Source organism: Neodiprion pinetum, chromosome 1 (genome assembly GCF_021155775.2).
Source record: "Neodiprion pinetum isolate iyNeoPine1 chromosome 1, iyNeoPine1.2, whole genome shotgun sequence".
NCBI classification, from domain to species: domain Eukaryota; kingdom Metazoa; phylum Arthropoda; class Insecta; order Hymenoptera; family Diprionidae; genus Neodiprion; species Neodiprion pinetum.
The window spans coordinates 33,907,321-33,919,508 of record NC_060232.1 but is presented as its reverse complement, the minus strand read 5'-3'; the positions used below and the strand labels follow the sequence as shown (position 1 = coordinate 33,919,508).

Here is a 12,188-nt window from a genome sequence, read left to right as displayed (position 1 = left end):
TTAAAACCACACTTCCATTAGGATTATCATTTCCGTTTGTTTCCAAGGCTTTCGGCTTCCATCAAATATACTAAATGTTAGCCACGATGACATATGAATGTGCAGAAACCAACCACATAACTGATTATTCATGAAAAAGACCTTCATATTCTGGTTATAAGGAAGCGATGAGAATGATCAATTTGTTTATTTATAAATCAGGATTACCGAAGTGTTTTATTGCGACATCTATATTACGATACGCTTTGGCACAGCAAGAGACAAAGAAAGAAACAAGAAAAAAAGAATACCAAAAATTTTGGGGCCGTATAATTTAACGAACCCCACCGATGGGAGATGACGTGTGATTAACCAACGCGTATCTAATATGGTTACTTGTCATGTTAACCATCTTGGTCACGTACGGTAATAATCGTCAATTAACAATGTGATTAATTGAATTTGTGGGCAATTTTCTCACCTCAAGTTTGCTTTCAACCAAACGGAAGCGCGAAAACTTTCGACCATACCTGTACTCCGTAAACCTGCATGCATATAAGACGCGCATGACTAACATCCGCCTGCCGATGGGTTTATGAAATATTATACGTCATCTGTATGCGATTGTATAAGGTCGCGGCTGCAGCATCGACGGAAAAATCTTCAGCAGTTATTAATGAAAAATTCAAGTGGTCGAGTTAATTTATGCGCTGGATGCGTCTATACTCCGGGAGGTAAATGGCAGATGCTGAACTGACTCGTTGCCACGTTTTACGGCGAGGGAAATCATCTTCGCAAATGCGCGACCATCTGCAGGGCGTCGGCGTTGCGGAATGCGCGGATGAAATTACGCCGACACAGATGCGTTTGCCGATTGATTTCCAGTTTCCATTGCGATTTGACTCGCCAATTATTGGACGTTGCATATAATCTCCGTGTTCCTTGGAAGCTTTAATATCAAGGACCTCGTCATTAGCATTGATTGCCAAACTTTCAACATTCAGCCAAAATGACACGTGCCGGTATAAGTTCCGGAAATATCGAACGCAACAGATAGATATACCACGTGTTTCGCTGGACACAAACGTCCTTCGGCACTAAAACAAATCTCCACGGGCACATTTTTTCACCGTATACATAGGCTTGTGGTACCGGAGACTCGAGTGGAAGAGCAAATAACTTACGTCATTGTCCATCCAAAGCGTAGTTCAAGAAATTATCAACACCGAAAGAAATGTAAGTCTGTAACAGGTATGTAACAATTATTGTATAAGTAGGTAACTATACTAATAGACTGCAACCTCAGAGCCAGCTCAAGTCAGAGTACGATAATTGCTGTTTCGAACACTCAAGTAGGTATGTTTCAGATTTTTGCGTACTTAGAGAACTCTCCGAATTCTTTTCTGTTTTTATATCGGGGCAAGTTTACCAAAAACATCAAAATTCTGAACCTCCAATTCTTCGATCGCGAGTTCACTTACCCTCAGTGTGACGGCTTAGTAGAGAGCCGTGGTAACAGTCAGTCGGTCACCCGCCGGTCCAGGGATAACACGTATAAGTTTGGTAACGCAACATTGTCTGATTTCATGTATATCGTCGTGTATCCCTTCGAACGAGTATATTTTACGTTTACCATAAAAGCGACGAACCCTGAAGGGAAGAATCAAGTATAAAGGAACCCGGGGCCGACTCAACACTGTACTACGATAAATAAAGAAAGATAAGTTCCTAAGTATTTATTTTATGTAACATACGGATCTGTTACATCAGAGATTAATGCATACGGAAAAACGTTGTCAAAATTCCAAAATCTTTACCGATCGAATCGTTTCACGGTTGTAGTCACATTCCATAGAGAATTTCATGCGGAGAAGCAGAAAGAAATTTCCTTACCTTTATTATAGTCTGAACGCTGGTTTGAATTGCGCCAAGAGAACTAGGATTTCGATACTGCAGTTTCAGGAAGAGTTTTCTCGCTTTGTTTTTACGCAATAAAAATTAGTGATTATACATTTCAATATTCCTAGACTACGTGAAGTCTCTTTATACTTGTAAAATTGATCACCGTGTACAACAGTCACATTTCGTTCGTTGTCCGTTTACGACAATACGCTTGACTGGAAATTGAATTTTAAACACATTATAATGGCTCGAGGTCCGTTTCAAGGGTCATGTTATTAGCGGTGCGTGCAGACGTTCATCCATCCGCAACTGTATAACAATTAAGTATGTTTTCAAAAAAATATTATTCTACACAAATTTCACGAGTCATCTTATTTTTAGAGCATCCATCCGAAATTCATCTCGCGTGCGTGTGGCTCAATAACAAAAAGTCTATCTAAGGGTCATTGATACCTCATGATTCTTTGACCGTGAACACTAACGAGTAACAAAGTAGCAGAATATAATTCTCGCTCTCGATGGCCACGTGCGAGTGGAAAAATTCCTTGCTAATTATGCAAAATACCGGTATCGCCTAGAATTTTTCTTGCGAAAGTTTCAGAGGAACAGACCGAATGCTTCGAAATATTTCATTCTATTTAGAATCGAGTTCGCACCGTTGCAAACCGAGAACATATTGCTCACATTGATACGTGATCGAAGGTCACTGACAATGCATCGCATCCAGGAGTTCTACGTCGGATGGCTTGCGCAATTTTCCTCTCAAACGTTTAGCGAGTGACAGTGCAAATGCCTGGTATTTCCGTTCAAAGTAAATCCCACCCTACGGCAGAAATAGAACGAAGCACCGAAAGCCTTGTCAAAGTCCATCAAACTTGCAAATTAAGCGTCCCGATTCCGTGCATGTTACACGCCTGCAGTGATTGCATAATAAAAAGTGTTCCCCAGTAGTCGGTACGAACAAACATTGACATTATCCAGCAGCGAAGCGAATTTGACATTCAAATTCTCGCGCGCTCGCGAAAATCTTTTGCTACTGCTATTCGAACACTTATGATTCTGTGGTAAAACCGCAGTTTAGAACAGTTAGACTCGCAAGCTCGACGGCAATTCTACGAAATATTTATCGTCTCCGTAAGCGGTAAAAGCTTCGTGCGACTAGGATGCAGTAATCAGGGTAAAGTTTTTTCAACTATTTTCGCAGGGGGGTGTGAAGACTTCGGGAAATTCGAAGCTGGCACCTGGGGATAATGGCACGTCGCGTTAGAGACGTTCGTGAAAGGTTAGTCAACGGGTTCCGAGGATGTATATACGCGGTGTAAAACAAATGCCACCGTCGTCCCATACAAACGCGAGTCAACCCATTGTTCTCTTCTTCTCCTCCAGCTCTCTGCCCTTCCATGCAGACTCCATTCATCCTCATCCTTTTACCGTGCACGACCTTACAATGAGCTGACGAGAGCAATTCGAGAGAATCAGCAGTGTAGGCATGGTGAAGAACAGGGTTCGTTACTTCGACCTAGAATTCCGAGTAGTTGGTACTTCATTCAGCCGTTGATGCCGTGGAGCTTCTCGGATTCATTAGATCGAGTAATGCGTACCATGGAAGTAGCTTTTATTCGCCAAGCGCATAACTCTTTTACCAAATAAAACGATCGCTTTAAACACAACAGGCCGTGTAATATCGGACAGTTTACCGCAGGCTATTACGATGTGAAAATAGAAGAACGTGTTCGTTCGCATCGGTTAAACGTTTCTACTCGATAATCAAGATGGCCCTTTAACGATTTTGGCCTTGTGAAATTTTCTTTGATCATGCGAAATTACCCTTCACTCGCAGCGTTGAATGAGTACACCATCGAAATTCTTCGCAAGCTCACCCTTCGATCGTTTCGAGCATGAGGATTAAGATCACTGAAAGATTTACAGGGTGGGTTAACTGTGTCAACTCTGTGCACAGATCATCCCGTCGAACGATTGCATCTCCGATACCGAGACTATGAAATTGAATTTGAATGCTGAGGGAAGTTAAGATAAAGCTTGCCCTTCGTTAATTGGCTTTTGTGCTTGATATGCGGGTGATCCCGCAAATGAATAACTCCCGAGAGGTAGACTGGTCTAGTTCACCGACACGCGGTTAACTTCGTTGCGCAATGCGCGGTACGTTCACCTCGGGTCGTTGTCTCTCGGCCGTTGCCTTTCCTCGTTGGTATTAGCAGTTCTGCCCATGCCTCTACAATATGTACCTACTACACATCCCATTCAACATGGATTTGTAACGGTATTAGTGTACCGCTTGCAATCCTGCCTGGAAATAGCAGAGCTCGCTCAGACCTTGAGACAGTTCGCTTTCAAGACTAGGTGAACTACTGTTTAACATTGATCCAGATCTCACGGAGGTTATATAATTCCTATCCAGAATAACCGTGAAAGTCGCGACTCTTTACCGCTGGTCGAGATTTTCTTCACCTATTAATTGATGGGGCATTGAAGAGCAGAGACGGTATCGAGCAGTGTTGGACCACTGCCTGGTTACAATTCGTAATTAATTTCGTTGTAATTATAAATTACACGTATGATTTGTGAGTAGAGAAGAAAAAGTACAAATTACACTCGCACTTTCCAATCAGAAAGTAATGAATTACATATTACATAAGTATTTTATAATTAGAAAGATTTAGACCACAAATTATACTTGTCTTCTGTTATTAGAATCATTACACTGCTGTAATTGTAAATAAAAGGATAATTTCTAATTTTTAACCGACTAATAATGGTGTTGCCCGAAACTGGTTTATATCAAGTGAAAACGGTTACTTTTTCAAATGAGGAATTTTTTCTTCATCACTATGTACTTCGTGTTACTGACTTTTTAAAAGATAAAGTTTTCACGAACTATCGGCCCCAGCTGGTATTCGTGGAATTCGGGAAAAACTCGAAGCTTATCGACTCTGAAAAGTCTCTTCACAAAGTACAAGACGCTTCAGCGATGCCATTTACAAGATATCACAAGTGACCTACTCATCGTAAAGTGCCGCAGGTGCACAAGGTCGCCAAAAAAGTGGTACCGCAAATGAGGTAAGTTATTTAATACCCGTGGTGACGTGATTATAATTTTTTTGTTTTATTTACTTTTTCTCGTGTGGTTTTTTGGGTTTCTTCCTACTATAAGAACTAAAAATAGTACTACACACGCTGGTAAGCGGTTGTCCGAAATACACGAATGAAACAGTATCAAAGACAAACAGCGTAATACTCACAAGATTATATTTTAATATTTGCTTGACTAATGGCATGTCAACGGATTTGTTATGTATGTTGTAACGCTGGGTGAGATCCCAAGCATTGATTATACGCGAAACGCCTTAAACTCTGGCGAAATGATGAATTCTCAACTTGCCAATTTTTCGGACAGACAGTAGCTGGCGAGCTGCTCGATAACCGAAGTCACTTTGACCAGCAAATCACAGAGACAGTATAGGTTGCACGATTGATTAAGTGATCGCAAAAAATTTCAGTATTCATTGTTTAAAGTCGATGTGTTAATTTACAGCACCGCACCCAATTTAATTTGATCTATCTCAAGAGTTTTCGTTTACTTCAAAAGAATTCAAGCGAACTCTATGAATAGAATTTTGGTTATGCTGAACACATTTGAATTTTATGCCACTGTAAAAAATTGGTGGATTTTTGAAAATTTACCGTATACTTTGCATAGCTATAATATTTAACCACAAATAACGCTATGAATTCTTTGTGTGGTTAGCGATTGTAATTAGCGAATTGCTGAAATATTTAAGCTATAGACTCTTTTACGGTTTTTGTTGCGTTGATTTGCTTTACGCTTAGAATTGAATACCACTGGCGAATATTCTTCGATTTTTAAACCTCTGTAAACTTACGTTGGAGTATTATTTATATTTAGCCTTCTTTTCACGCTGAATTAGGAGGTATCCGATTTTTTTATTGTTTATGTGACTGCAATATTGGGATACGTTGGATATGTGCATAATACATCGCGTCTGCATAAGATTAGATCATCAGAGGTGCAGCTGAGGCCAGACTTCGTGTTCTTTGTCGGAATACAAATTACGGATTCAAAGAAAGAAGTTGATTTCACGAGGTTACTTTTTTTTCACTCACACCGTTGCAGCGTGGTTCTCAGTCACCGAATTCACTCCAAAGTCAACTCTAGTCACCCATTCATATCGCCTATGGTCCTGGTGCAGGATCCAATTAGATAACTTCCTATCTCTTTTGGCTACGAATATTGATTTTAGGTAGAACATTTCGTTAGACCTGTGAACAGGCAAGACTGTCATCCGTAACGATATATCAGCAATTGATATGTGTTTGTAAGTGAAAATATGCTGATTGAACATATAGGAGTTATTAAACTTTGTAACCAGAACCGTCCGGTCAGCTACGCATTTGAAATTTTTTTAAACTAGCCGGCCTGTAAAATTGATTCTGCATTATCAAAATGCATTATTCGTTTGTTTGTAGGATAAGTGCTGGGGCCCAATTCTTCCTTATCCCCCGGTTGCATATAAATTCGGAGGCCATGCTCAAGGTACCCTCAAAAGTAACTTGACATCCACAAACAAAGCTAAGAGAATACTAATGAAGATCGAAAGTCACAAAGTTTATTATCAACACAGCGACTTCGCCGAAATCGTTTGTTAGCTTAGCATACATTATATACGGCACACTATCGACTAACTTATGCATCGTTTTGTCGCGAGAATTATGTGTCGATCATCGTGTTTGCTTCAAAAATTAATTCTCAGTGTTGTATTGATTTAGAGACGAAGTGTTCGCGCACAGAGCAATTGGTAACCTCGCAATGGAGAATACCTGATTACAAATCTTACCAGCAGGATTGGTGGGGTGTCGAATTTGTAGTATAAATACTGCGAGAGTATCGTCAAAAGGCAGTAATTGTCCTACCAGCAATCAGCCATGAACACACGTGCAGTAAGTCCTTCTTCCAACAACTTTTATTTCAACATCGTCAATCAGTCTCCATTCAATCCTAATCAGGCACTATCGATCCATCCTCTCGCGCCTCCTCTACTGTCTCGCATTATCTTCAATAAATTTCTGCGCGTTTCGACGCAATTTACCAACAAAATAAATCACACTCTACTCCCCGTTCAGGTCCTCGTCTTCTTCGCCTTCGTGGCCAGCGTCTTTGCTGCTCCAGCCGCCGAGCCAGCTGCCGCTCCAGTTCCCGAACCAGCCACCGTTCCAGCCCCCGTTGTGTCGGCGGCGCAAAGATCATCCCCTGCAGTTGACCCTAAGGAGCCGATTGCCATCATCAGTCAGGAGTCCGAAGTCAACCCGGACGGAACTTTCGTCAACAAATACGAAACAGCAAACGGGATTTCCGTCTCGGAGGAAAGCAGCTTGAAGACTTTGGAGGAGGGTGAAGTTGTCCAGGTGGTCAAGGGTTCCATCTCGTATCCATCCCCCGACGGAACCATCATCGAGACGATCTACACCGCCGATGAGAACGGCTTCCATCCTTCCGGCGATCACCTTCCCGTCGCCCCAGAGACCCCAGCCTACATCTTGAAGTCCCTGGAATGGTCCGCTGCCCACCCGGAAGAAGACGTGGAGGAGGTTGAGAAGAAGCTGTAAAGTGTTCGTGTTCCGCGTTCTCACTCTGGCCAACAGTTTACTCTCCAAACATCCCTGACAACCCTAACGTTCTGGCTTCTGCGAAGCCGCTTCTGTATATTAATCACCTTTTTCACTTGAATAAAGTTTCGCACACTATTGATTAACGGCATATAATAGAGGAAATTCGTTTACAAGTACCAAGAAACCTTACCAGTACCCAAATTAGTACAGCGAAATTGCGTTGCGATTGTTTGAGCTCGTAACGGAGCCTTGAGTCCTCGTCGTCCAATTGTCTGCTCACCGGCAGCTTATTATCTACACACGCCTGCAGGGAGCGTGAATTTCTCGCAGATTTACGAATGCAAATTCCTTATTGTTTGAGAATCGGAAGTTGCAGTATCCAAGTAGAACGTTTGCGTTGTGCAACTCGTCGCTGGGTTGGCATGATGGTAACGCGTCTTGCTTAAGGCGAAACGAACAGGGAGCTGCGTATTCAGGGTAAAAAACAGGTTAAGTAGCAATGAATAATAATAGCCATTTGCTTCACGGCAATTGTTGCTTTCTCCGTTTTTTACGTTTACGCTTGCAACTCTCGGTACGTCGGATGATTTTCAGCACTTCATCGTAGGTATAGCGAGAAATTTTTTATAAATCTGGCTTATTTCTCATTTTTCAATTTTAAGACACTTAGGAATTTCGATGATCACAGTCAGAGCTCATTATTGCTCTGCTCGTGTTACGTGTTATTGTTTAGTTTCACAGTTCTCGTATGCAATTTGTGACGTAAGTTTAAACACGTATTCGCTCTCTTCTCGATGAGAGATTGAAAGTTATTCGTAAATCTATGTCACGAGGATCAACGATCCTCTTACCACTGCCCGAGGAGGTTGTCTGGCACGGTGCCACCATTTTTCGCATTTGTACTCAGTCGTCCGCGTAATGTACATACGTAAGCGTGAAAAACAAGATGGGGGGGCGATTTTTAATTTTGGTCAACGGTAACCCGCGCTGCGGATAATGCTCGCATAGCTTCTGCATGAAAATGCGAATACGCAGGTATATTCAAGGAATTAATTTCGTCTAGAGTCCTTGACGATATTCATTACTGCAACTCACGGCCGCGCGTACTTGCAGGCCCGAATAAAAGCGATATCAATTACCGGCTGTTCCCGCATAAAATACGGAATTGCAGACGGCTTACACATTCGTACAATGTACGAACATGCGAATATTGAAACGTGAGTAGATTTCGCAGCCGAGATGCCGGCTCGTGACGAGGTCGAATCTAAACCCAGAGATCTTTCCGGACTCTGTACATCCACCACTGCAGAGGTTTTCCAAAATCCGCGCGAATTGTTTATCGGGAAGGTAAAACAAGCCGAGAAGGTATAACTTTTGGGTCACGATCATTTCTTTCGTAATCATTTTCTTTGGAACGCTTGTCACGAAAGGGGCAGAAACTGTTCTTTCTGTTGAAATACAAGAAATTCCGACTTTGTTCCACCGTATCGTTGGTTTCTTACTACATACATGCACTAGCTTTTATACCGAGGAGGCGGTCTCTTCTCAAGAAATCTTTCAGATTTATAACACGTTATTTTAATGGTGAACTACTCGTTCCGTGCCAAGTGCAAGACAACAATCCACAATTTAGGTAGCAACTGGTATCCACATCTCTGACACTGAAACGCGTCACGAGATGAAATCACGAAATTAACTCACAATGCAGCACTAAGCACCAAAGTTCCTGATCTCAGACTAGTTGCAGAACCCAGTAAATAACTGTCTCGAAGCGGGATTTACGGCCAAGAAATTGATTTTCGTTTTTTTGCGTAATTGTACACTTTTGTCTCTCCTCTGAATAGATTTGTGTCGATCTTGTCCGTAAAAAAAATTTCAGTCATGTATTGACCTTTGTAGTGACCTTTGATTCATATGAGTCTGCATATTGAAACTATTTGAGAATTTAAACTTTGAATTAATTTTTCTTCACTTTTGATTTTTCACACTTGCGCGTTTCTCCTACAGTTTCTGACCGATTCACCTGAAATTTTCACACGTTGTTTGTTTTTTAAGTATTCCTTATTTAACGAGGCAAATTTACTCTAAAAAATACGAGAAATGCATACCTAAAACCTAGAAATTTTTTTAAAACTTTAACTGTATGAGAAAAAAAATAACTAAAATACCCACGAACTTCCTAAAATTCCTGTAAATGCCCCATTAATTGAATCGGTCGTTTGAAGGAGCTTGTTCGATAAAGATTTTCCGTTTTTTTCGCGACAAATCCATACTTCAGCAGTTGGTTTGACACTGAGTTTCAAATGCAGTTGACGCAATTAAGATAGTACCCGAATGATTGTTCACCGATTGAGCAATACAATTTTTTTCGATCACTCAGATGTGAGTTCGTTGCTTTAATTCACGGTGTATATTGAAATTGTGCCTTCGTATGAATCCAGAACTCTCAAGTTCATTTGAGGTCGCAGGAGGGATTTACATAAGTCTTCAAATGTCATCTAATTTGGTTTTTCCTGATAACTCGGAGCTAATTCGAATAGGTATTTGATTGATAGCTTATAAATATGGGGCCACTGACCTTGTCCATTGATAGTTTACAAAGTTCACAGAATAGGAGGTAATGTAATGAAATGTGATAATGATTTTCTTCCGTGGTCGAGCGTAAAATTGAACGGATGTACTATTATTTTCGAATAATTTTCCACGCTTATTTATTAGTGTAAATGGAAATTCATAAATACCAATTTCAATCTTTCATGTAGTTGCAGTGAAGGGGAAATTTCTTTTTATATATTATAACAATAGTAATATATATTCACGAAAAGATTTAAAACGCAATATTGTTTCGATTTTTCAGTTTCCGCGGTATCAGTTCAACAGATCACAGAACTAAAATGTGTTACTTCTGTCCCAAAAGGAATGAATTTTTATGACAAGGTACGTACCGAGTGCTCTAATATTTGTTGTATTTTGTTTTTTCAGAGCGTGATCGGGCGTGTAAATTAAAATATTCGTTTAAAACGGTAATGAAATAAAGTAAACAAAGATAGATGCTCAAGACTAGACAACCGGTAACTTTTATCGAAATCCGATAGGCGGGGTAAAGATTTTCTGTCATCGTTTCGTGGAATGTAACTCGATGCCAATGCGCGTACAATCTTGAAACGCGATTAGATTAACAGAAAAAAGGTAAAACAGCGTTGTGTAATAAAGTGAATTGAAGTGGATAAAAGCGTCGCATTGCCCGAATGAAATTTGAGCAACGCCAAGCTACATCCGCGGTACGGAATGGTACATAAGTATTGATAATAGTCGGGATAAAAAATTCCTTGGAAAGATCTTCGTAGGCAAGGTTATCGGACACCGTGCTTCGGAGTAAATGCATCGGTGTTAGGGTATTCCGACACTCAAGAATGGGGCAATGCTAATTATCACGAGCATTAGAGGAATTAGGGAGCCACACATTTTGGTGGGGGTTGCCTTATATGATGCCCTGTCTTGGTAGTTTCAAGCAACACGTCAATAACCGAGTGCCCGAGTAACTCGTCGATTGAACACCAGCAGCATGAACACCGTCGTGAGTAGAAAGATAAATTTCTCACAGTTTTCACAATAACATTCATCACTGATTTGAATCTCGCAAAGAAATTAGCAAAATCACTTCCCATTCGTACACACTCCCCGTCAAGTCTCAATCAATACCCGTTTTCCCCCCACAGCTTTTCACCCTTTTCGCCATAATGGCGGTCACCGTCGCCGAAGTCGCTGACCCGACGGCGACTCCGATCGCTATTCTGAGCCAATCCCAGTCCATGGAGTCCGACGGCAGCTTCAAGTCCGAGTTCAAAACAGCCAACGGAATCTCGGAACGAGTCGAAGGCATAGTGAAGAAGATCGCCGACGGTAGCGACGTCACGGTTGTACGCGGCTCCGTCACCTGGGTCGACAAAGACGGCAAAACCAAAACGTTCACCTACGTCGCTGACGAAAACGGATATCGGCCCGAGGCTGACTTCTTCCCGACAACGCCGCCGGTGCCTCTTGCCATTGCGAGAGCCATCGAATGGGCCAAGACTCATCCCGAGAGCACCACGATTGAGAGCGAGGAGTGAGGCGTCGTCTGTGCGGGGCAGAAATCGCCCAGCGGACTTACTTCAGTAACATCTAAGTTCATGATTGCTTCTTCTTCTTTTTTTTTTTTTTTTTTTCTTCCTTTCTTTCTTAGCTTAGAAGTTTTTCTGTACGTGCCATGTACTAATATACCTACCGAACGATTTAACTAATTTGAAACTAATAAAAGTTTTTTTTTTTTTTTGTACCAAAAATACGCTCCTTGTACGAATATTGATATCGTTATTATAATAACCGTGCTTGCCACGCCTTCTTTTCGAACCGAACAATAGTTTCTCGGTATTTTATACACCGTAGTTGATGGCTGTTTCATCTGGTCATTTTCAAGCCTGCAGGGGTCGAATATTAGTGATTAACCTCGGTCTTGTAGGAAATAAAAATTTTGGTATTTCGAAAACACAAGTTGCTCGAGCAGTTTGAAATTTTCGCCTTGTTTGCTAGTTGGGAGACGAATCTTGTTACGCTAGTTATGCAACTATCGCCAGTGGGTGTTTGTCCTTTTAATTAGCGTTAGACTCCGCGTACGAATA

The 12,188-nt window shown here is 41.3% G+C and overlaps 2 protein-coding genes across 2 annotated transcripts; both read left to right on the top strand.

The window, feature by feature from the left end:
• Positions 1–6,701: 6,701 nt before the first annotated feature.
• On the top strand, positions 6,702–7,689 carry LOC124216506 (endocuticle structural glycoprotein SgAbd-1-like). Its single transcript, XM_046621078.2, has 2 exons — positions 6,702–6,858; positions 7,042–7,689. The coding sequence occupies exons 1-2, from the start codon at positions 6,844–6,846 to the stop codon at positions 7,522–7,524; spliced, it is 498 nt and encodes a 165-aa protein (XP_046477034.1). The 5' UTR covers positions 6,702–6,843; the 3' UTR covers positions 7,525–7,689.
• A 3,279-nt stretch (positions 7,690–10,968) lies between these two features.
• Positions 10,969–11,844, top strand: LOC124224882 (endocuticle structural protein SgAbd-6-like). The gene is made up of 2 exons (XM_046637104.2): positions 10,969–11,104; positions 11,247–11,844. Exons 1-2 carry the CDS (start codon positions 11,093–11,095, stop codon positions 11,637–11,639), a joined length of 405 nt encoding a protein of 134 aa, XP_046493060.1. The 5' UTR covers positions 10,969–11,092; the 3' UTR covers positions 11,640–11,844.
• Positions 11,845–12,188: the final 344 nt, after the last annotated feature.